The sequence below is a fragment of the Sturnira hondurensis genome, unplaced genomic scaffold, assembly GCF_014824575.4.
Source record: "Sturnira hondurensis isolate 20B ecotype Veracruz unplaced genomic scaffold, ASM1482457v3 Scaffold0022566, whole genome shotgun sequence".
In the NCBI taxonomy this organism is placed as follows: domain Eukaryota; kingdom Metazoa; phylum Chordata; class Mammalia; order Chiroptera; family Phyllostomidae; genus Sturnira; species Sturnira hondurensis.
In genome coordinates this window covers 10,355,522-10,379,102 of record NW_028095197.1, presented here as the reverse complement: position 1 = coordinate 10,379,102, position 23,581 = coordinate 10,355,522, and the positions used below count along the sequence as shown (strand labels likewise).

General features: G+C 47.3%; 1 protein-coding gene across 1 annotated transcript in view; it reads left to right on the top strand.

The window, feature by feature from the left end:
• Positions 1 to 20,228, top strand: part of ANKS6 (ankyrin repeat and sterile alpha motif domain containing 6) — a 45,855-nt gene extending 25,627 nt beyond the window's left edge. The window contains exons 12-15 of the mRNA XM_037035854.1: positions 6,017 to 6,200; positions 9,467 to 9,534; positions 11,829 to 11,945; positions 17,427 to 20,228. Of these exons, the coding sequence (XP_036891749.1) occupies positions 6,017 to 6,200; positions 9,467 to 9,534; positions 11,829 to 11,945; positions 17,427 to 17,531 (474 nt within the window). The 3' untranslated portion in view covers positions 17,532 to 20,228. The remainder of the gene's footprint in view (positions 1 to 6,016; positions 6,201 to 9,466; positions 9,535 to 11,828; positions 11,946 to 17,426) is intronic.
• The last annotated feature ends 3,353 nt before the right edge of the window (positions 20,229 to 23,581 follow it).

Below are 23,581 nucleotides of genomic sequence, written 5' to 3'. Positions count from 1 at the left end.
TCCATTCCTCCAGTAAGGCAGCCCCAGAGCTGTCACCAGGATGTTCCTGCCTGTGGAGTTTGTGAGGGAGGGAAACCGGAAATGCCCCCCTGGAATGGGAAGTCTTTTCCTGTCTTCACAATGCCCCTTCCACCTCCTGGGCTGATTGGTGGAGGAGCCAAGTGTGGGTGTGAACTGGCTCCTCCCCAGGTGGCCCTCCAGGTGCCCCGCCCCTCAGCGGAGCAGTGAAGCCCATTGCCACTTCTGAGAGGACCTCAAGCCCAGGTGCAACCCCATTCTTTATCATATTTCCTAGGTCTTAAGCTCTTTTCCTAAGAACACTTAGACCACCTGAGAGCCTCACCCTTGGACCTTTGCCCAGGAGTGCCTCCAGAGGTTGATGTTTTAATGATGGGATGAGAGATAGTCTTTATTTTCTGCCCAGCCACCCTTGATTACCCACTTTTAGTTGTTCAAAGTCCCTTTTGCAACTGGACCTATGCAATTAGGTTCCTTTCACAGTACGGCTGCAGAGAAACTGTCTCTCTCTGCGCATTAGCATATTTTCCATTGTATTGCAGATTACTTGTGTAAATGGTCTGGACTGTGCAGTTGAGTTCCTGTTAGAATTTGACTCTAGAAAAAGTGCCTCTACTGACACTGGGATGCATTTTTTTCCTCAAATAGTAGGATTTATATAATTACTGTATTTTTCTTTTTGCCTTTGCTGCTGGGAAACTCAGAGCTACTTGTTAAAGTAAATTTGCCAGTCTGGGCTTTGATATAGTCGTCCTCTGTTGCCTAAAATTTTCTGTTTTTATTTTGACAATCTTATTAGGTGTGTTAGAGCTTCCTTTAATTGGTGTTGGACATAGGTAGACATCTAAGATGTAGGTTATATTATCATCTCACTTGAATGCGTCTGTCACATTTGATCTATAAAGAGTATATTCTGATGAAAGGAAATTGTGTCAAAAGATGCATTTAGGAAGCCATAAACTGGGGAAACGATCCAGTTCAGTGATGGACTAACTCTTAACATGATGACATGTAACCTTCCTGTTTCTGGGCCCCACCCATGATAACTGAATGAAGCTCTCAAGGCAGGATCTGGGGAACCTGCCTTCCCCCCAGAATGCTGCAGCCAGCCCAGCTCAGGGCTTTCGGAAACCACTGCCCTCCATCAGAGGACACCGGGGGTGGGCTTTCTGTCAATGGCTCCAGAAAATGGAGACACGGAGTGCTTTCCAAAGCTCCCTTGGGAAGAATTAGAAATTAGTATTCAAAATATGAGCCTCCTGAACCTGGTGTTTGTACTTTGCTTAAAACAAGCTGTACCATGGTAGTGGCATGTTCACAAGGCATGACTTCCCACGTGTTTGTAAATCAGAGTGAAATGAACCTCGGGAGACACAGAATGGCACCAATGGTCCAAGCATTTTTCCATACTTCCCAGACCCCTGAAAGCCTGCAGGAGTCCATCAGGTTTCTGTTCCCACCCCCAAAGCTCGGTGGTTAAAAACAAAAAGCATTTCTTCAGCTCATGAATCTGTGGGTCGACCATGTAGTCTGGACTTAACTAGGCAGTTCCTCTGGTCTGGGGGGATCACTTGCATGTCTGGCTCTTGGCTGTAGTGACCAGGATAACCAGGCCATGTGTATCCACAAGCTTGGATGTGTTGTCATGGCAATGACTGAAGCCACGTGTTACAAAACCATCAAGTTGTATAAGCAAATAAACACACCCAGTGTCAGAGAACATAAAGGTATGTAGCAAAGGGTGTGAGTCCAGGGAGGAGTGGAGACGAGGCCGTTAATGCAGTCAGTCTCCTACACTGAGGACATGGAGAATAGTCCAGGTGTTTCAGAGCACCCCGAATCTTACATTCACCTGCCCCTTCCCAATAATGCTGCCCACAGGCTCAGAGTATCACTTTCCTTCGCTTTTGGCTGGGGCAGATCTATTTTGTAAGGGTATACTAATTATTTTCTGCTTAATCAGAACTTTTACTATTGAATGTCTCTATAGGAAAAGAAGAGGGAAACATTCATTAACAATAAAGGCAGTTAATTGATGCACTCTTTTAAAACCTAAGAAAGGGACTTCTTTTTCCCCTCTGATTTATTAGTTAGTTAGACGGACGGGGTTAGCAGGAAAGTTGTGCCCATTTCTAGGCATAAACTTAGTTTCTACTGTCATACCTTTTTTTCTTTTTATTTTTAAGAGAGAGAAAGAGGGGAAGGGAGAGAGAGAAAAGAGGGAGAAACATTTGTGTGAGAGAGAAACATCAGTTGGTTGCCTCCTGTACTTGCCCCCAGCCAGGGACGGGGCCCGCAACCCAGGCACCTGCCCTGACCAGGCGTCAAACTCTCAACCTTTCACTTTGTAGACAGTACCCAACCAACTGAGCCTCACAAGTCAGGACCTATCATACTTTTAAGATGTTTGATTTTTAGCAAAAATTACAAGACATATGAAAAGGCAAGAAAAACTGCACTCCCAAGAAACAGAGCAATCATCAGAAGACTCACTTAGCTATGACTCAGGTGTTGGAATTATCTGACAGGGAGTTTAAAAAACTACCATTAATGTGTTAAAGGTTCTCGTGGAAAATGTGAACCACATGCAAGTTATACAAGTAACTATTTCAGCAGAGAGATGGAAACTGCAAGAAAGAATCGAGTGGAAATGCCAGAAGTCAGTGAAATGTAACAGGTGAGGAATGCCTTTGATGGGCTCCTAGTAGACTTCTCCAAGTCAATGAAAGAGTCAGTGCAGCTGAAGACGGGGCAATAGAAACTACCCTGATTGAAACACAAAGGGAAGTGAAAGCAAAATCAAGAGCAGCAACAACAAAAACGGAGCATCCAGAAGTGGTGGGATCACATCAGACGCTCTCACATACGGATCGCTGGAGTCCCTGCAGGAACGGGGAGAGAGAGGATGGTGGGGCAGAGGGGGTATTTTTAAATAATGGCTGAGAATTTCTCCAAATCAATGATAGATGCCAAACCACAGGTCTAGGAAGTTCAGAAAACACTAAATAGGACAAATGTCAAAATGGATATACCTACTCATATCATGTAAACTACAAAATAACTCTCAAAACTCCACAATAAGAAATTTACAACAAATTTTAAAAATGGGTCAAGTATCCTGAATAGGTACTTCATCAAAGATGTGCAAATGGCAATAAACATATGAAAAAATGTCGAACGTCATTAGGTATTAGGGAAATGCAAATTAAAGTCACAGGGAGGCAGAACTATACGCCTATTAGAATGGCTAAAATTGAACAAAAAATTAAAGATGCAAGTGTTGACGGGAATGTGGAGCTACTGAAACTTTCATTCATTGCCGGTAGGAGTACAAAATGGTACAGCCAGCTTGGAAAAGTTTGGCAGTTTCTCATAAAACTAAATATATACTTAGCATGTGAGCTGGCCATCTCACTCCTAGGCATTTACCCAAGTGAATTTTTAAAAAAACTTCTGTTTGTGTAAAAATCTGTTGGTGAATGTTTATAGGAGTTTTTTTCATAATCACCCCAAATGGGAGACATCTCACCATCAGATGCATGGGTAAACTAACTGGTACAACCATGCACGGAATTCTTCTCAGCAACGGGAACACCCTACTGATACCATGCAGTGACTTGAATGAGTTTTAAAAGGCATTGTATTGATCTAGATCCAAAAGTCTACATATTATATCGTACCATTCATGTGACATTCTGGGAAAGACAAAACTGTAGGGGTGGGAAATCGATCAGTTATTTTTGTGGGTTGTGGGGGGAAGGACTGACCAATCAGGGAGAGCACAGGGAATTTGGGGGTGATGGACTGTTCGGTGTGGTACTCTGTTGGTGGGTGCACAACTCTGTGCCCTTGTAAAGACCCGCAGAATTCTACACAACAGAGTCATTTCTACTGTATGCATTTTTTTTACAAAATAACCAGGAACCAAAGATGAAATTCGGACTATGACAGCAGATCTAACTGTATTATGAGTGGATGACATAACCACACTGTAAGAAGTGGGGAAACAGCCATATGTCCAGTGGATTTGGTAGGGCTGAGGTAAAGACCCAAAGAACCGTGTGTAAGCACTGTATTCTAGTGAAAAGTTTTTTCTTACAGTGATGTAGCTTCAATTCCAAAATCACTTTACATATATATACTTTTGCATATCTATGTACTTCACAGGAATATAAGGTTGAACAAAGTAAATATAACAAGCCCAGGTTTTAACCGTCAGAGATGGAATTAAAAGGGAAATGCTAGAGCAAACCCTGTGGATATTGCAGCCAGAAGTATCAGTGTTGAACCATTACAAACACATGCTTATACATGTAAACACGTATGTAAACATACATATGTGTGCATAAGTTGGTAAAGATATGTGGCTGTGTGTGTATGTGCAGGCCAGTGTGCCTCATGTATTTCCTTGCTCTGTCTACTGACAGGACCTAGAAGCAGTGACATCCCAGTAGCAGTGAGCAGTCTAGTTCCCAGATTTTGTTTTCTAAATCCCATTCTCCAAAAGGATCAGGGCCTTGGAGAAGTGGTTTATTCCAGTAGTGGGTCAGTGAAAATACAGGGTGAGCCTGAAGCATTTTGTGGTGTTGGAAAGTAAGGAAATACTTTTAAAAAGAAAGAAGAAAAAAGATGGGCATGTTTAAAGGACCCAGGAGCCAGCCGAAAAGGTCTCGGTGGCCAAAGCTGGAATAAGTTGAGCAACTATAAATAATGATAGTATTGGATTATAGCCCAAGATCAAAATAAATATCCATGAGCCCGTACTGATATGAATAAGTAGCTGAATAAATGAGGCAGAAGGAACCACTTCTCACAGAAAAATGCCAAATACTAAATGTGGGAAGAATAAGGAAAATAGCAAATCACCATTGGAACATCTCATTAGTAATTGCTCCATACAACAACCACCAAAAGGATTAGTGGGTTAAACTTTAAGAAAAAACAAGATATGTAGCTCAAAATATCTTCCCCGAATATTTCTTTATTATAAAGGGAAAAACAGTAACTTCACCTGACAGACACCACCTTACCTATGTGAGGAGGGATAACCATCGGTGATAAGACACTGACACTTTGTGCCCGCTGGGATCCTGGGCAGAAAACCATGCCTCACCTCCGTGGTCCTTGACCCCGAGACCCATAAGCAAATCTAATTGTGAGAAAACATAAGAGGAACCCAGTTTGAGGGACAGTCAACAAACACCTGACCAGGACTCTTCAAAACAAAAATGTAAAGGGCATGAAGAACAGGGTAGAACTGTGGAGCAGGCACAGATTGGAGGAGAGTTGGACACGACAAGTCAGTGCCACGTGGCACCTGGACTGGGTCCTGCACCGGAATCAGGGTGTTAGTGGAACAAGCAGCCAGTTCCGAGTCCAATCTGCAGTTTAGCTAACAGGATGTCCCAATGCTAATTTCTTGGTTTCAGTAATTGTACCCTGGTTCTGTAAGATGCTAACATCAGGGGAAGCTGGCTGAGGGATACACCAGCACTCTCTGTTCTTTTTCATTCTTCCATAAATCTTAGAGTATTTCCAAATAAAAACTACATGACACATGCACGCACGCACACACACACACAAACCAAGGGGAAATGCGTGCGTTGGTGAGAGGTTGGAAGCAGCTGGTTTGGGTGAGGGAACGTCAAGAGCAGAAAGGGATGTGGTGTACTGTAAGCCACACTTCCATCTCCAAGCTGGGTTGACTGAGAGGTAAGGGGACCTGGCCAAGGACACAGTGCTAGCAGGGGCAGGACCAGTCCCCACATCCCCTGACTCCGTGGGCTGTTTTTCCCATCCCACCCCCTGCTCAGCTCCAGGAGAGGATTCGCCTGTAACTGTTCCGATAAAGCTGTTTCTGCTTTGCATGTGTGTGTTTTTAAAACAGATTTCATCCCTCTGGTTAGATGTCTTGTTGCGGGTTCCCTGTTGTGGGTCTGCTTTAATCACTTCTACCTTCCAGGCACTAGCTGTGTATTTGTCTTATTCTTTTGTGCAGAAACCGGAGACAAGCAAAAGGCCTCCCTCTGGAACTTCCACTACCTCCAAAAGCACCTCCCCCACCCTCACGCCCTCCCCTTCACCCAAAGGCCATGCAGCAGAGTCCTCCGTGTCCTCCTCCTCCTCCCACCGGCAGTCCAAGAGCAGTGGGGGCTCCAGCAGCGGCACCATCACTGATGAGGGTGAGTCCCCTGAGGTCTTGAAACCCCACCCTTTCCTCCTCACCATGGTGACCTGGCAGGTGCCTTTAACTGCTATAATCATCCTAGGTCTGGTTTATTTGTTACCTACAACAACACTGGCCCCTCCCCTTCCCCCCCCCCCCCATGCTACCTTGTGTTGTCTTCAATGTGATTAGGATATGGTAAGCTATCGGATGTAGGTCAGTTTTGTTTATATCCACAAACACACACCTGTGGAAGTGTCTCCTGAACCTTGTATAAATCAGGATTCTTTCACTTGCAAGTGATGGAATCTCCACTCAAACTGGCTTATTTTTTCAAATATATTTTATTGACTATGCTATTACAGTTGTCCCATTTTTTTCTTCCCCTTCATTCCCCTCCAGTCTGTACCTCCCTTCCCACCAGCATTTCCCCACCTTAGTCATGGCCATGGGTCATACATATAAGTTCTTTGGCTTCTCCATTTCCCATACTATTCTTAACCTCCCCCTGTCTGTTTTGTACCTACCATTTATGCTTCTTATTCCCTGCACCTTTCCCCCCATTCTTACCCTTCCCTTCCCCCATGATAACCCTCCATGTGATCTTCATTTCTGTGATTCTGTTCCTGTTTGAGTTGTTTGTTTAGTTCGATTTGTTTTTTGGGGTTCAGTTGTTGATAGTTGTGAGTTTGTTGTTATTATACTGTTGATAGTTTTTATCATCTTCTTTTTCTTAGATAAGGCCCTTTAACATTTCATATAATAAGGGTTTGATGATGATGAACTTCTTTACCTTGACCTTATCTGGGAGGTATTTTATCTGCCCTTCCATTCTAAATGAAAACTTTGCTGGATAGAGCAATCTTGGGTGTAGGTCTTTGGATTTCATGACTTGGAATACTTCTTTCCAGCCCCTTCTTGCCTGTAAGGTCTCTCTTGAGGAATCAACTGGTAGTCTTATGAGAACTGCTTTGTAGGTAACTGTCTCAGCAAATAAAATAGCAACATGTATAGAAAAGAAGACAAAAAAGGAAAAACAAAAACAAATTACCTGAATGTAATATTAAAGTATAGTAAGTATAAAGGTGTGTGGTATTTAAAGCACAATTCTTTGCTGTTTTTTTAGTACATTTACAAATATCTATGCTCTTGAGATTATTATTCACATCTCTTGTCTGTGTGGTGGAAACATCACATGACCATGGTCACTCCTGTGCATCTCTGTTCAGTTCCACTTTCAGGAGCGTTACATTGGCCGGCCGTGACGGGGTGTTTTACACTGTGGAAATCGGCAAATGCCACCAGTCGGGGCTTGATTTACTGTTTTATGGATCATCTAGATGTAATCTAGACAGCGATGGAGACAATGTCAGTCATGCAGGTTAAACTTAAAAGTGTCATGTCTGGGGCTGTCACATTGTGAACAGGGTGAACAGTTGAAAAAATGTTCTTCCAGGATTTGAAAGGCATTATCTAATTCAGCGAAGTTGCTTGCATGAAGATAGAACATACATCTTCATTGTTTCGTTTCATCCTCCACGTTCACTTAAAAGGAACAGCCAGCCTTCACATCGGAACCACCTTCCTTGGCCTTTGGTGCAAGAGTAGGCAAAAGTCTGTGGAAGAATTCTGTGAGGCGCCTGAAATGCAATGGAAACATTCGCTGTATGGATTTATGACGACGGGTTTTGTATAATTTGTTACGACGTGTAAACTGTGTGCTGCACGTTCTTTATACCAGTAAAATCTGCAGTGAACTTACGTACCTACATACGTGAATACATCCGCCCCGAGCCCCGTGGGTAACCGTTTGCCAGCACACTGCTGTGGAGAGAGACCACATAGGCCAGGGGAGCAGCAAGAGCAAAGGTTTGGCATCATGACGCTGTGCTGGCTTATGTCTGGGCGGGGACTCAGTTCATCTCACACATCCTAGTTCAGTAGCAGCTCTTCTCCAAAGACCTCTCCAGTCCCTCTGGCTGGGTCTCTGTCCCAGGTTCCCTTGTGTGTGCCCTTCACTCACCACCAGTGGGAGAAGTGGCCGAGTCGGGTGTGGAGTACAGGCCTGGTGGCTAGACCTTGGGTTTGCATCCCTACCATGCTGTAGGCCAGCAGTGTGACCCACACACGATATGGCACCCGATCTTTCTGTGCCTCAGCTTCTCATCTGTAAATGGGGGCTGTTGTAGAGAGCAGAGGGCTCGTCCTGATGGCGAGCGATGTGTATCAGCTGTCGCCTCTTCGTTGTGTCTTTCGCGCCACACTGAGCTCCTCCCAGCAGGAACCTTTCCAAGCTGGCATTCCCAGCATATCAAGGGCACATTGGTGGCCACTGTTGAGTGACTCAGGCCTTCTAACCTCCAGTCCACTCTTCTGTGAACTGTATCCACTGTCCCAAGACCTTTGCACTTACTGTTCCCTCAGCCTAGTGCTCTTCCCCTTCATATCTGCACATCCTGCTTCTTCATCTTGTGCTCCAATGATGCCTCATACAAGAAGCCTCCCCTGACCACCCTCTGTGAACCCTCTCATGGGACAGCATCATGCCGTCCCGTGTCAGCCTCCCCTGTGTGGCTCCGTTCTTTCTCTGTTAGCCTGCTAATGGTCTATTTTGGTCTCTGTTGGGTCCCTAATGCCCAGTCTGGTAGATGCTTATCAAATGTGTGAATAAATATTTCTTTAAACCCTCAGGTGCTGGTCTTGTTTCCTTTCTGCACGCTCTCTACTCCGATATCTTGATACCCCAAATTCTCCGTTTTCCTCTGGCACCTGCCCCTCTGCCCCACTGCGGTGTGATCTTCCTTCCGGAAGCCCACAGCCTCCGCACACTCCATCCAAACTCTGACCGTGGGCTCGAGCCCACCTGCCTGTTCTAAGTTCCTTCTCTGACCAGCTGAGGATTCGCTGGCATTAGCATTCACTGCAGGTGCAGAGACCAGCAGCCAATACCTCGTAATTACAAACGGCTCTTGGACAGAAGGCAGAGTTCCAGTGCCAGCAGCTGGAACTCCAGGACCTTGGTGGTTGCAGCCGTTGGAGAGTTGGGCTGGCCATGAACCTGTCTTCCCTTGTCACATCAGGGCCCCATTAGGGACTTTGGCTGATGCCCGAGGCCTGCCCTCAGCCGGGGATGGGGCCTCCAGACCCACACCCGGAGTGCAGCTTACATCTGCTTTCTGTGCTTTATGGAAGTCTGACAATCACTCTTTTGATACATTTTCTCAAATTCTAAAATGTGGGGTTTTTTTGTTTTTGTCTTTTTTACATCTTTCCCTCTTGAAGATGAACTGACTGGAATCCTTAAGAAATTGTCACTTGAGAAGTATCAGCCCATTTTTGAGGAGCAAGAGGTAAGGATGTTCTTTTTGAATCCCAATTTAAACCTTGTTGGTTAAAAATTGTCTAAATATTGTCTGTCCTTGTTGCTTCTGCTTGTTTTCCTTCTGCCGGCCTAGACTGGTCGTCTTCACTGTGACAGCTGAGGAACTGGAACATTTAATTCAGTCCATGACAGTAAAATTCTGGGGCCCTTAAGGCTTGTTGCATTGTATAGAATTTTATAACATCGACCACTGCTCTCTCTCTCTCTCTCTCTCAGAGTTTGTGTCTGTCCTCTACACACTTGTCCGAGGACTGACCAACAGGGTCTCAGGTTTGCAGATCCCAATGAATCTGTGTTAAGTGTCTGGATGCAGAGTCTGTGTTAATCCAAGAGAATTCCTATTTACTTAAAAGCGCTCACAATCACAGATTTAAAATGGTGTTGTTTTGCAGTTTCTCAAAACATGAGAGTTACTGTGTGACCCAGCAAGCCCAACCCTAGGTATACACCCATGAGAGATGATAACATAGGTCCACACAAAAACTTGTACACACACGTCCACAGCAGCATCTATTCACAGTAGCCCCAAAGTGGAAACACCCCAAACACCCATTAATTGAACGATAAATAGAATGTGTTATCTCTCTCCCATGGAGTATAAACTGGTCCTCAAAAAGGAATGGAGCTGGGCCACGTACCACAACACGAACAAACCTTGAAAGCATGATGCCAAGTGAAAGGATGAAAGGAGCTGGTCACAAAAGGCCATGCGTTGTACAGTTCCATTTATATGAAATGTCCAGGACAGGCAGACAGTACAAACGGATTAGTGGTGGCCACGGAATACAGTGGGGGGCAGGGGGAGAATAGGGAGGGGTTTCTAACGGGGATGAAAATGCTCTGAAATTGAGCGTGGAGATGGTCACACAGCCCTGCCCCAAAAGTCTTTGAGTCGCACACTTTCAATGGGAGAGTTGTGTGGTAGGTAAATTATGCTTCAGTGCGCTGTTATGCTTCAGAGCGTGATTCGTTGTTTCAGCCAAATAAAATTTCTCTGCGGCCCACACGTCACCAGGGTGTCATCACTGGTGGAGAACATTCTAGTGCCCGTTTAGTAGTATGTGAAACCGTCGTATGCGCAGTCGCAATCATGAGAACCAGTCACTGCCCCCAGTGAGCTTGAGATGTAATCGAGGAATTTGAATTTTGTTTCAAGAAACAGACTTGGGTGCTGTGGCTTTCTTCCTCGGTTTGCTTTTCTGCCCCGTCCAGTCTGTCCATCCTGCCTCTCTGGAGTTTTAAAGCCGAGTTTTTTCTGAAGAAAAGTAATTTTTCTCGTCATCAAGAAACCCTTTCCTATTTGCGATGGCTGTCTACTTTCGTTTGAGGTATCCCGTGCCTTCCGAGGAGCTGGCCCTGGGGACTGGATGTGGGTTCCCTGCCGCAGGTCTGGGATGGTGGGAGAGGGGAGTGTCCTGCAGGGCCAGGGCCAGTTGGTTTCAGCCAAAGCCACACCACTCTCTGGCTCAGCCCCTCAGCACCTGTGAGCTGTGAAGTCCCAGAGGACCTGGTTGTCAGAGAGGAGGGAGGTGCCTGCGTCTCACAGAGAGTTTGGGACTGGCTGAGGGAGCAGACCCTGTCCTGGTGCCGCAAAGCTGGGTCAAGATTTCTTTTTAACCCAGGAAAGTAAAGTGACTGTTAAGAAAGGGAAGGAAAGATGGGGTAGAAGCTGTTTCTCCTGGAGCTGAGGCATGGGCAGGGATAACAGAAATGTTAGGGTTGCTCCAGTGGAAACCAGATGTCGTACGGCTTCGGGACGCCCTTATTCTGGGCTCTCCTCCACCAGCGCTGCTTTCCTTATTGCCTCTGCTCGTTCATTTTCTCACTCTGTCTTTCCACAGTCTGCATCTCCCTTGTCCTTGGGGGGTAAACGTGGTGAGTATCTGCATACACCCACATTTTCTGTGTAGCAGCCAGCATTGTTAAAAGCCCCGCAGAACTGGAATTTACTTTCTTATAGCAGGACTCGGGCTGCTCGGATTACTGCCTCGGGGGCCTTTTTTTTTTTAACGTGTTTCTTTTCCAGGTTCTTTCCAAAGTACACTCTCTTGGAAACCCCAGGGCTAGAACTCAGGAGAGTTAGTTCTTACTGATATTTTGCACTAAACTTTCAGCGTTCAGTCAGGAATTAAAAATAGCAAGCCGTAATTAATTTCACTGCTAATAAGTACTAATAGCTCATAATCGTGATATTTCTGCTGTAGTTGGAAAAAGAGACGTGGCGCCAAGCAGATGGTGGCGAACCCCCTTCTTCCTCCCCAGGTGGACATGGAGGCGTTCCTCACCCTCACCGACGGCGACTTAAAGGAGCTGGGTATTAAGACAGATGGGTCCCGGCAGCAGATTCTGGCAGCGATTTCTGAACTGAACGCAGGCAAGGTATTGTTCTCCCTCTCTCTCTCTCTCTCTCTCTCTCTCTCTCTCTCTCTCTCTCTCTCTCTCTCTCTCTCTCCCCTATTTCAAACAGCTCAGAGCTTAAAGGACCTTAGGTGGTCTAATTTTATCTCCAACATATCTGGCAGAGGCTGGCCCCACGTGCATGCTTCTCGCTGCCTCCCATTGTCGCCTGTGCCTCTTCCAAATCTCTCTTCCCATAAAGTTAGATTCAGCTAAAAGATTCCCTCTGGTAATTCCAACCCGCAGGGCCGAGACTGTGCTCCAGAACACAGGGGAAGCAGAGACATTGGGAAAGATGTCCCCTGGGGTCAGGTGGGCTTGCAGGTGGAGTCACAGCACCTCCACTCACTCCTGGCATTTCTCTGGGCGAGTCAGGCACCTGCCTGAGCCGGGCTTTCACACAGAGACCCATCAGTCAGTGTTGGTATGATTGGCATCCTGCCTTTTTGCTTAATGTTAAATTTCTATTTTATTGGCTTTAAAGCTAAAGATTAGCAATGCCTCCCACTCACACATGTGCAAAACACAGACAAGCAAACAAAAAACACGAAAAGCATCATACCCATTTTGCAAACAGTCATTGAGTCATGTTTCAGCCACATCAGGAGACTCACACTCCTTTGCCTTCTGCTTCCCGCCCCAGCCCCCCAGCCCCCCACCGTGCAGGCAGGGTTTCCTGTGTCTCCCTCCGACAACAGTGTGTGCTATTTGCTTCTCAGTGGCTTTTCCCACTTGGCCTAACACCTCTTCACTTGTTGAACTATAGCACCTCGCCTGGGATTTTGCCGTTGTAAATACCACTGTCATGGACATCTCTGCCTCTTTCCTTTCTCTTCTCTGGTCGTGTTCCTCAGGCTCTGTTCCGCAACACGACGTTATGTCAGAGAGCGTGATTCGTTCTTTCTATACAGTGCCAGGTACGCACAGAACTGCCGAACAGACTTGTAGCACCAGCAGCAAATAAATAATTCAGGTAGCACTTTACATTCATAAGCCACTTTGCATACATTGGGCTCACTTACCCTATAGACCAGGAGTTTAAGGACCCTCCTCCTCTGGTCTTCAGAGGCCAGATACCAGAGCCAAGGAGAGGATGGGGGCGGGGGGAGCCATGCTTAGGCCAGTTGAGGAAGAAGGACAGAAAAATTTCCAGAGGTAGAGCCAGTGAGGACTGTGGAAGCGCCTTGGGAGAGGAAGGGGAGGAGCTGGGTGCCCCCAGAGCCTGGCCTGGGCGTGGTGGGTGGTCACCTCTGATGCTTCCAGACCTGCCCTCTGCCCTCCGGACCGCGGCTTCCTTGGCCCATGGTCACCTAAGGAGGACAGATAGGGCTGGTTTGAAAATCTTAGGAGCTTCACCAGCACCATCAGAGGGATGATGTGACATTGTAAGTCTGCTCCAGAGGAGAACACTTTTCCCTAACGTCTATGCTGATTGGAGCCTTTCGCTCACTTTCTCTCACACTCATCAGCCCCCTGCTCTGTTTCTGTAACGGTCTGCACCCGGTACTAAGCAGGAGCCCATCTAGAGATGCAGAAATGACAGCTGTTAGTGTCATCTCAGTCCCTCTGGGCTCCCTAACAAAGCACCACCGACTGGCAGCTTGTAAACAACAGAAATCCATTGCTCAGAGTGTGGAGGCTGGAGGTCCAAGAGTAGGGTACCCTTGGGGTGAGTTCTGGTGTGGGTCCCCTTCCCAGTTGCAGACTGCTGCCTTGTCGTGTATCCTCACATGGTGGAGACCAGAGAAGAGCACACTCTCCCCTGTCTCTTCCTATAGTGGCACGGATCCCATCACAGGGACCTGTCCCTCATGGCCTCATCGAAGCATAATTACTTCCCAGACACCATCTCATTGAGGCAGGGTTTCTGTGTTTGAATTTTAGGGGAGGCCCCGAACATTCAGTCCATAACAGTGGTCTTCCTTGAGGGCCCCCACTGACCAGCTTCCAGCACAGAGAGCCAGGCACTTCTGAAATGCCAGGCTATGGGAACCCCTGAATCCCACCCACATCAGGTAGCACCCACCCTGCAAAGTCAGATGATTCCCCAGGGAGGCAGATGTGCAGGGAAGGAGTGGACCTGAACTAATTGTTGGAAGAAGGAAAGGCCCTCTTATTCTAGGGTGAATAGAACCAAAGTCATGGAAGAGAGGACTATATATCATCATAGTGCCAAGGTGTGACTGGGAGAAGTTTAATATTCCAAAGGCAAGTTTATCATCACTCTCCCCAGTTACCATTGCATCTCTATCCTGGTCCTTAGAAAGAGCTAAGAGGCCCTCAGGCCAAGGAAGGTTCCCAGGAGCCCTTCAGATGCTCTGGGTCTCAGCTCTTCTGGGCTGGACCTGCCGGATCTCGACTTTAGGGGCTCCTGCCTATTTCTTGATTGCTATAAAGCATGAGCTTCCCTTGTAACACCCATACTTGGTCCTCTGCAACCCAGCCTTGGCCGAGAGAGTACCCATTGTGGCCCAGCTGTCCTGTACAAATTTGTCAACCCAGACCAGGACACGTGAGAAGGGAGGCCCAGCTCTCCTTGCCCACCAGTCTCTTTCCAGCTGCGGCCCACAGCCTGCCGGAGCCCTGTGGAACCAATTTAGCGGTTCTTAAGCAGCATTTTAAAAAACAGCATAGAGTAGAAATTATCAACATGCTTTGCAGGTAGGAAGGGTAAAATTTGTTTCAGTTGTATATATTTACACGTAATAGTGTTGTGATATAAAATATATTTCTTATGCAGTCAAAAGAACTTTAAATGTGTTAGCCTAAATTTAAAAAAAATTGAGTGTTAACTAAAAACTGGCCCAGCCTTAACAAAACATCTGCAGAGCACTGTGGGTCCTCAGCTGCAAGCTGTGCGACTGCTGGGTAAACCCCTCTAGTATTCAGGTCATGACATGTATGTGAGTCTGCTGATGAGCTTGCCCGTCCCAGACAGTCTGGGTGGGAGAAGGGCACCCAGAAACGAGGCCTGGGTTTCACCTCTAGTCGGTCCTAAGCCATTGATTACATTTTCCATTCCCACTTTTTTGTGATTATCAAAGCATGCGTCTTCATTTTACTAAGTTTGCACTGTACAAAAAAGGTGTTTTTTAAAGAAATCACAGTCCATCCACCCAGAGGCCAATAACTGTTCACATTTGGGAAGGTCACTCTGCAGTGTTTTGTGCTAAATGTTTTTTCTTTTTAATCCTCTCCTGAGGACATGCTTATTGATTTTAGAGAGAGGGGAGGGGGAGAAAGAGAGGAGAGAAACATCGATGTAAGAAACATCAATTGGTTGCTTTTCATATGCACCCTGACTGGGGACCGAACCCGAAACCTAGGTGTGCCCCCTGACTGAGAATCAAGCCCACAACCTTTCCGTTTACTGGACAGTGCTCTAACCCACGGATCCACACGGGCCAGGGCCAGATGTTCTATATGTGGCTGAGATACATTTGGATCTATAACTTAATATTCTACTTTCTTCATTTAATATTAAATATATGTACTTACCCGTGTCATTAAGAGCTCTTTTTAATATAATACATTTGTATGGATGTTCTAAAGTTATTTTTTTAATTCCTCCTTAATTGGATATGTAGATATCCAAACTTTCTCTAAATGGTATTGCCATGGGTAACTTTGTGTGTAAGGCCTTCTAAGTACCTGCTCAGAATAGGTGTAAAGGTGGAATCGCGGGGTCAAAGAGTCTGACTCGAGCTATATGTTACCTTTTCTTGAATTACTTCCCAGAAAGAGCCAGTGAACATTCCCCACCAACTGTGGGTATGAGTTTGGTATGGTTTTTTTTCCAATTGTTTCATTAATTTGATAGGCTGAAAAATGCACCTTGTTTTATTTTGCATTTCTTTAACTACTAGATACACTAAACACTTTTTTCTACTTCTAATGGCCATTTGCCTTTTCTCCTTTTGAGCATGATCAGGCAGGGCCTTTGAAACTCAGGGGTTTTTGAAGGGCAGTTATCATTATCGTCTTGAGTCAGAGTGGAGGCAGGAATGACTGGTTTTCATCATCCACGGCTCCCTCCTAAGGTTGGGAGGCAGAGACTGCTGGAACCCTGTCTCGCCCTAACCTCATTTCGCAGGCAATTAAGGCCAAGGTGGCGTTTAATAACGACGCCACTATCACCCCTCCTGGTTATGCGTTTGCCCTCTGCAGTTTGCACAGTGTCGCCCCATTCATTATCTCAGGGTGAACCTCATCACAGCCCCAGCGTGTGCCATTTTCCCATCTTACAGGTATGGAAGCTAAGCAGCAGGGGGTCATGCCGAGGATGCCTCCGCTAGTGAGTGGTAGAATGGGGACTCACGGTCCTCTGACCCCGCAGTCATTTCTCTGTCCCCTACCCGCAGTGTCAGGTTTGTGTTGATGGAACCCTGGTGGCATTTCCCCAAAACCAACTGAAGGGGGACTCCCACTGCCCCCTCAGGTGCCTGGGAGGTCACTTCAGCCCTAGGAGTCTGGAGAGGGGCCCCTCAGCGTGTGGGGAGTTCATGAAATGCAAGAAGAGAAAGTTTGAAGTCCAGGTCAATGGACGTTTTTTCCTTTTTATTCTTAGCAGAGGATAATCTGTTAAAGATTATTCATTTTTAATGTGCTTTACATTTTGGCCACATTTATTTGTTAGTTTTAAAAATACATGTTTAAGCCATGCTGCTGCCTTCTGCTGCGAACACAGGGCCCTATGTCAGCAACAACTGTTAGAGGCACTGTTCTTATCCCCATTTTACAAATGAGGAAGCCAAGCACTTTGCTCAAGGTCACACAGCTTGTAAATGGTGACTCGGGATTTGAACTCAGGCTGTTTGATTCCAGTCTCTAGTCTTAACCTCTGTGTATTGCTGCCTCTTGGGCAGTTAGTTATTTGGTGAAGATGTTCTTTAGGCTTAAAGAAACAGTCACATCCCCCCTCTTTTTCTCTCTCAAAACGTTTGTGCAAGGGGACAGGAGGGGGAGAGTTTGCAGGGATGGGGGGAGAAGGGAGTCACTGTGAAGAGGAATCTGACATCTTCTGGGCAAAGACGAGTAAGGCTGTTCAAACTCTCACGTGTAGCAGCAAGAAGTTTGGCTCCCACTGAACTCCCTGAAAATCGGAGGGCTGGAAGGAGGTGCAGAGCAGAGCAGGGGAGGAGACCTCCCTTCCACGCTGTGTGACCCGGGGCAAGTCAATCCCGCTTCCTGGGCCCTGCTGTCCACCCTCATCGCGGGGACTGGGCTCCTGTGTCTCTGGCCCTCTCCAGCCTTTGGCATGCTGTGATTGTGGGTGCTGGGGGAGAATGTGACTCAGAGTGTTTTCACTAAACGTGGTACTCTGTCAATTAGGTAATTCATTTCCCCCAAGACGCCCATGGGTTTTTCAAGTGTGAGTTGAGCATTAACAACACTGTGTCAATTGAATTAATGGTTAAAAGATTTAACAAGGCTTTCTGTGTCTGTTTTCAATTTCCTCCACAGGGACGTGAGAGACAAATTTTACAGGAAACCATTCACAACTTCCATTCTTCCTTTGAGAGCAGTGCCAGCAACACCAGGGCCCCTGGAAATAACCCCTGTACATGATCCTCCTTCCTGTGGTCACCAGCGTGAGCGTTTGAATCTCGGTACTGCCTTCGCGCAGCCAGTGCGCCAGCCACCCTCAGCTCTTCACTGTGCCCCGAGACACACCATGCCCTGTCACGCCGCTGTGCCTTAGTCACGTTGTTCCCTCCACCTGGAACACCCGTCTTCCCTCCTCTGCTGTAGTAGCCGGTGATGCTCATGGCTGTAACAAACTCCAACACACTAGACACTCAGTCCCACATAAAGCCCAGTGTGGCTGCTTCTTGCTTGGCATGTGGTCTCATACAGTGATTCAGGGGCCCAGCTCCTTTCATCTTTGGCTCTGCCATTCCCAGGGGCTTCAGAGTCTTTGCTTCTGGCTGGCAGAAGGGGACAAGAATGGTGAAGAAGGCACAGCCCCTTCTCACTGCCTTGCTCCTGAATGCTCACCTCCCACGGCTCCCCTGCTCGCATTCACCAGTAGTCACGTGGCCACTCCTGGGTACAAAGAACACTGGAAGATGTAGTCTTTGTGCAGGGAGTAGCCTCACAGCAACAACTCTGCCCTTAGATGGGGAAGTGCATATTTTCTGCACATCTTCCCTTAGAACTTCTAACTTGTCCCTCACAGTCTGAGCCACTTGTCAAATGAAGCCTTTTCGTGACTCCCTTACATAGAGCTAACCTCTCCGGCCACTGGGGTCAGTGCCTTGTGTACCCGTCTGCCGTAGCCCACCACTGTGCCTACTGCACGCCACATGCAGCAGGATGCGTGTGTCAGACGCACTTTCCTTTATCGAAGAGGCAGCCTTCTACGTAGGAAGAGGGGGAGGGGGCCCACTGTGTGACCTTGCAGGATCCCTTCTTCTGGCTGTCAGTTTCCTCGCCTGTGGTCGGAAAGATGATCTACTCATACTCCACACCCCTCCTCCCAGATCACTGTAGGGCTTTCTGCACTTCAAGTGGGAGCAGAGAAGATTCCTAATGTATTACATTGTGGAAGGACTTCGGTGCTCACATTTCTAGGCAAAGACGCAGAGGATTGGGCATTTTTTTGCTAGGCTCTGTTAATGCTCTGTTCCTCAGAGGGGCATCGGTTCCTGCAGTTTTCTGCCATGTTGTATTACGTGAGAAGGTCTCGGACTTTTAAACCCAGAGCTTTCTGGACTGTTTTCAAGTGAGTCATTTGCTTGGCCAACACTTACTGCACTTGTCTTGCTGGGTGCTGGGCGTGCAGAGATAAGCCAGAGCCAGTCCCCCCTTGAGGACCTCAGTGGGCAAGGCGAAGGGATGATCTGACCCCAACCGTAAGAGGCAGCACAGGGGAGTGGAAAGAGCGTGTGCTCTGGACTGAGGCTCAGAGTTCAGATCCAGCCCTGCGGGTGGCCACTGGGTAACCAGGGGTGGGTTACTTTGCCTCTCAGAGCTTAGATCCAGGGTGCGTAAGTACGTGGTCTGCAGAATATATACCCAACAGATGGCAGCCTGCACAGAATTCTGATATTTACCATGAGCTCTGCCGGCCTCGTGCTGGCTCCCTGGTGGTGGTCTCTCTCCCACCCCCAGCCGTGAACGCCCATTTCTGCTCCGCTGGCTTTTAGAGGCGGTCATTACTGCTTCGTCCAGAGCTGGATCGCGTTCTCCCTCTGCCTGTCAGTTCAGGGAGTGTTGCTCCTTCTTCATCCTCCCACCTGCTGAAGCCAACTTTCCACATGACTGGAGAGAAAAGGTTTCATTTTAGCCATCACCGACAGATGTCTTTATAATTGTTCCTCACGTCCCAGCCTTCTCTAAGACACTGCGGTTGGGCGCCCACCGGTATGTGTGCAGCAGCTTGACCTCAGTCTCATCTGCCCTCACTGCCACTCTGAGGGTGGGCATGGTTTAACCCCATCCTGCACATTGGGGAAACAGGCATGAAGGGGTGACGCTGCAAGCCTATTTATTACACACCGGCTGGAGCAAACCGGCTTAGAACTGGACGGGAGGGCTTCCGAGCCTGTGCATCTTCCGGGGATGCACAGGCTTCTGGAGCTGGAAGTACCAGGGATTCTTGCTGACTTAACATACTCATATTTTCAGGGCGTATGGACAGGCCTTGAGCTATTTTCCCGTGAAATACATGGCCTCTGAGTTATGTGCCTTGCAGTTCTGTGCCAGGTTTTCACTGTCATCTGTTCTTTTCATAAGCCCGGTATTAGTGCAGCTTCTACTGAGGTAAGTTTGACTGAACACCCACAATAACCAAGAGCAATGCTGGGAATCCGCCTTCCACAAATGCACACCTCCATGATCTCGTCTGATGACCCCAGAGAAGGGCTGGTCATTCCCATTTTGCAGATGGGAAAACTAAGGGTCAGAATGGAAGCTTCTCTTGTATTTTTACCTGGATGCAAGTGGTTCTGAGGCTTTTTCTCCCAGGAGGTTTGTGTGCTGGTTGGTAAGAAATCCCTGGCACCCATTCTGGGCCATGACCACTTTTCTGATGGCCCTTCCCATCGCACGGATTCCTTCCCCCAGGAAGCAGTTCCCCTCCACAGTGTTTCCCTTGATGGATGGCCTTCACTGCTTTTCCCCAAATGTGTTCAATCTGGGCTGCAGAATCTTCCCAGCATGGGCCCCCAGTCTGCAGGCGGTACCTCCTTGGAACATAGGTCAGCATGGATGTCACAGCTGTCTGGCCTTATGACTAGTTTCACAGGATGTTAATAGGTTTTTCATTAAAAAAGGGGTACATATGTGAAAGTGGGGTGAGGCTCTGATCAGATAAGTTTGGCAGACACTGGGTTACAGCTCAGTTATATAACTTGCTGCATAGGGCACTTCAGAACCTTCAGTACAGAAGTGTTTGTTGGGCCTCGCAAAGGGGGCCAGGTAGCTTGTGCCATTTCCCACACATTTGACCACAGCATGCACCTTCATGGTGCCCTTGCAAGATGGATTCCCTGGGCACAGGCAGGGAGACCCTGCTTTGATGAGGACAGTGGCAGCCACAGAACCCCACAGCTCCTAGGAGTGGGCTGAGGGCATATTCAAGGACCTCGTTGTCTTTGGTAATGGACTCTTCTCTCCCCAGCAGCTCTCTGCAGAGGTGGCCTGCTTGGCAGTGAGACATTAAGGTTCAGGGGTCCCTGACTGAGAAGGCTGGGACCCTGCTCAGAGGGCTCTCCATCCGGTAGGGGAGAAGGCACTATTTCCCAGCAGCTGGGCAGTGTCCTCCCAGCGGCTGGGCAGCGTCCTCCCTGCTGTGTGCTGGGTGTTCAAGCCCTGCCTCCCAATGACCAGGGCAAGGCTCCCACCTTTCTGGTTTAATGCCAACCCATCACATGGAAGTTGGCCAGTTGTGCAAGGAAAACGTTTACTTTTTCATTCAGTGAACATTTACTAAGCATCTACCCTGTGCCTGTCCCATGCTGGTACTTCGAGTCCAGAGATGAAAAAACTCATCACTGCCCTCAGGGAACCCAGAGCATCTCAGAGGAGACAGGCACGTAAGTGAAGCATTGCAGTGCCATATGACGAGTATTGTCATAAGGGTGTGTGCTAGGTCTGCAGCTTGGATGCTGTTGTCAGTGGCAGCTTGGATAGAAGAGGACAGAGCTGGAGCCAGTCTGAGAGACTGTAGTAGGAAGGTAGGGAAGGGAAAAGGCCCCCCAGGTGGGGGACGGTGTGTTTGAAGGCAGGAGGCAGATCATACTTGTGGGTTAAATATCGTCAGGGGGTAAGTTAGATACCTGTTTTTCCAATTTCTGATTTTCTTCTTTGCAATGCATAAAAGCCCCATGTAACCCTGGAAAGAGCACTGATTCTAGAGTCAGCCCTAGCACAGGGGGTTTGGCTCAGCGTTCTGGGAAGATTCAGCAGCTCAGACTGAAGGTGTTGTGCACACCATCCATCTATGCCCATCTGTCCTTGTCCATTTCAAGCAAATGATCATGTGTTGTTAAGAAATAGGTTCTGTAAAACAGGTAAGGTGAATGCTGATGCTATTCCTGATAAAGTTGATACTGAATTCTTCAGGACTAGGCAAGGATAATCTGCTCCCCTGGTGGGGGTGGACTGCGAATCACCTCCCCTGGGTTGGGGGTTCTTGGATAGTTCTGGAGGTCTTGCCAGGCCTTAATGGCCTGAGAGGACTCTTCTCTAATATGCGGCCTAGTAGGGGATTAGACCCTGCCTTAAATTTCATCCACTCAGCTGAGAGGCCAGTCTTTGTAGACAGTGAGTCACCAAAGCTTGATGACAGGAGAAATAAACAGTCACCAGTAGTGGGAGAGAACAGAAAGCCCAGTGGACTTGTCTTCGACTTCCTTCCAAAGCAGAGACCCCATCTCCCTGCCACCCAGGGCTCCCTCCTTAGGGTCTTATCTGGTGGGGAAAACCAACTCCCATCAGTTGAAGATCATTCCCAGGTTCCCAGTTCCTGTCAGAGCCTCCTCAGGGCCCACAGACACAGGGCATGGCTGTCCTCTCCAGGGAGACCTTGTCTGCACCCTTCAGGTGCCCAGGGGAGGGTTTGGCCTTGCCCACGACCTCAGCAGGGCCATGGTATCCTTTGGTAAGAGACCGGGATGCCACTTTGTTTCAGCTCTGCAAAGTGGGTTCTATGTTCCTTACCACCACACTTTAATACTACTTTATTGTGATTTCCATATAGGGAATTGATTCTCTGAAGGGTTTTTTGTTTGCCCAATGTATACCAAAAAATGGTGAATCTTCTCACTTTGGTTTTGCCCATTGAAGGTATAAAACCCTCCTCAGATTCCTTCCTGCAATCATTGTTATGGAGCAAGGACCTGGCGTGCTGGGTGCTTCTAGAAGTGGCCTCGCCTCCTTCATAATAACCCTCTGAAGCTTTAAAGTTCCCTTTCTACCAATTTGGTGACTGTGGTGCCCAGATATCAGTGAACCTCACCAAGGTCACCTTATTAACAAGGGGCAGTTAGTTTGAATGCAGGTCTCACCTCTCCACATTTTCTCCATATTGTCTTGCTCCTACCCAGCATGCAGAGAAATGTTGAATTGGTGTAAACTCAGCCAATAACAACAAAAAAATGCCTTGTTAGTCTATATAGCTTGTTCACAATTTTTTTTGGATGGGGAGAGGCACTTATACTATAAATAGCTGGAAGATTCTCTGTATTTCTTCTAAGCATCTTTATAAGTTGGAAGAATGCCTCATCTCCACCTCTCCTGGTATCAGGATTTCACTTTGGTGTGCTCATCCTTGTAGAGCATTTGGGGAACAAGGTGGGGGGGGTCAGGGTTCTGAAAAAGGTGGAATGAGGCCAAGGCCTGTGGAGCCCCAGAGGGTAGAGCAAGAATACTGGGGAGACTCTGGGAACCAGGGTTACCTGGAAAGAGGAGCAACCCAGAGGCCGCTCAAGCCCAGGGCAGCTGGAGAAGGGAAGTCAGACTGTGGATGAGGACCGGACTAGGCAAGTGCTTCCCAGATGACCCAATGGTGGAGGTGATATGAAAAAACAAGTACAAGGCAATGAATGTACCTGACACTAAACACTCATTTTACAGGGCTGACCTTGATCTGGACAAAAGTTGGCTACTACTACTTTTGGAGGAAGGATGGTGATGATGGTAGTTTTAGTTTACTGATGTGTGAAATCCGAAAGTCTAAGAAACACTGTTCAAAGTCACTCTTGAGGTCCATTCCAGTCCTGAAAGTCTGTGAACCTCTATAAAAAGAAGGGGGTGTGGTTCTTCAATAAGTTAAACAGAATCACCATATACCCCAGCAAGTCTGCTCCTAGATATGTGCCCAAGAATTAAACATAGGTACTCAAACGAAAATTTGTATTCAAATATTCATAGCAGCACTATTGACAATAGTCAAAAGGCAGAAACTTTGAGCTGAATGGGAGTCCCACAACTATAAAAAAGGTAGAAACAATTTAGATGACCATTCACAGATGAATGGATAAAAGATGTGGTATGTATCCACAATGTTATTCAGCCACAAAAAGGAATGAAGTTCTGATCCATGCTAAAACACGGATGAATTTTGAGAACATTGGGCTAAGTGAAAGAAGCAAGGCACAAAAGACCACATATTA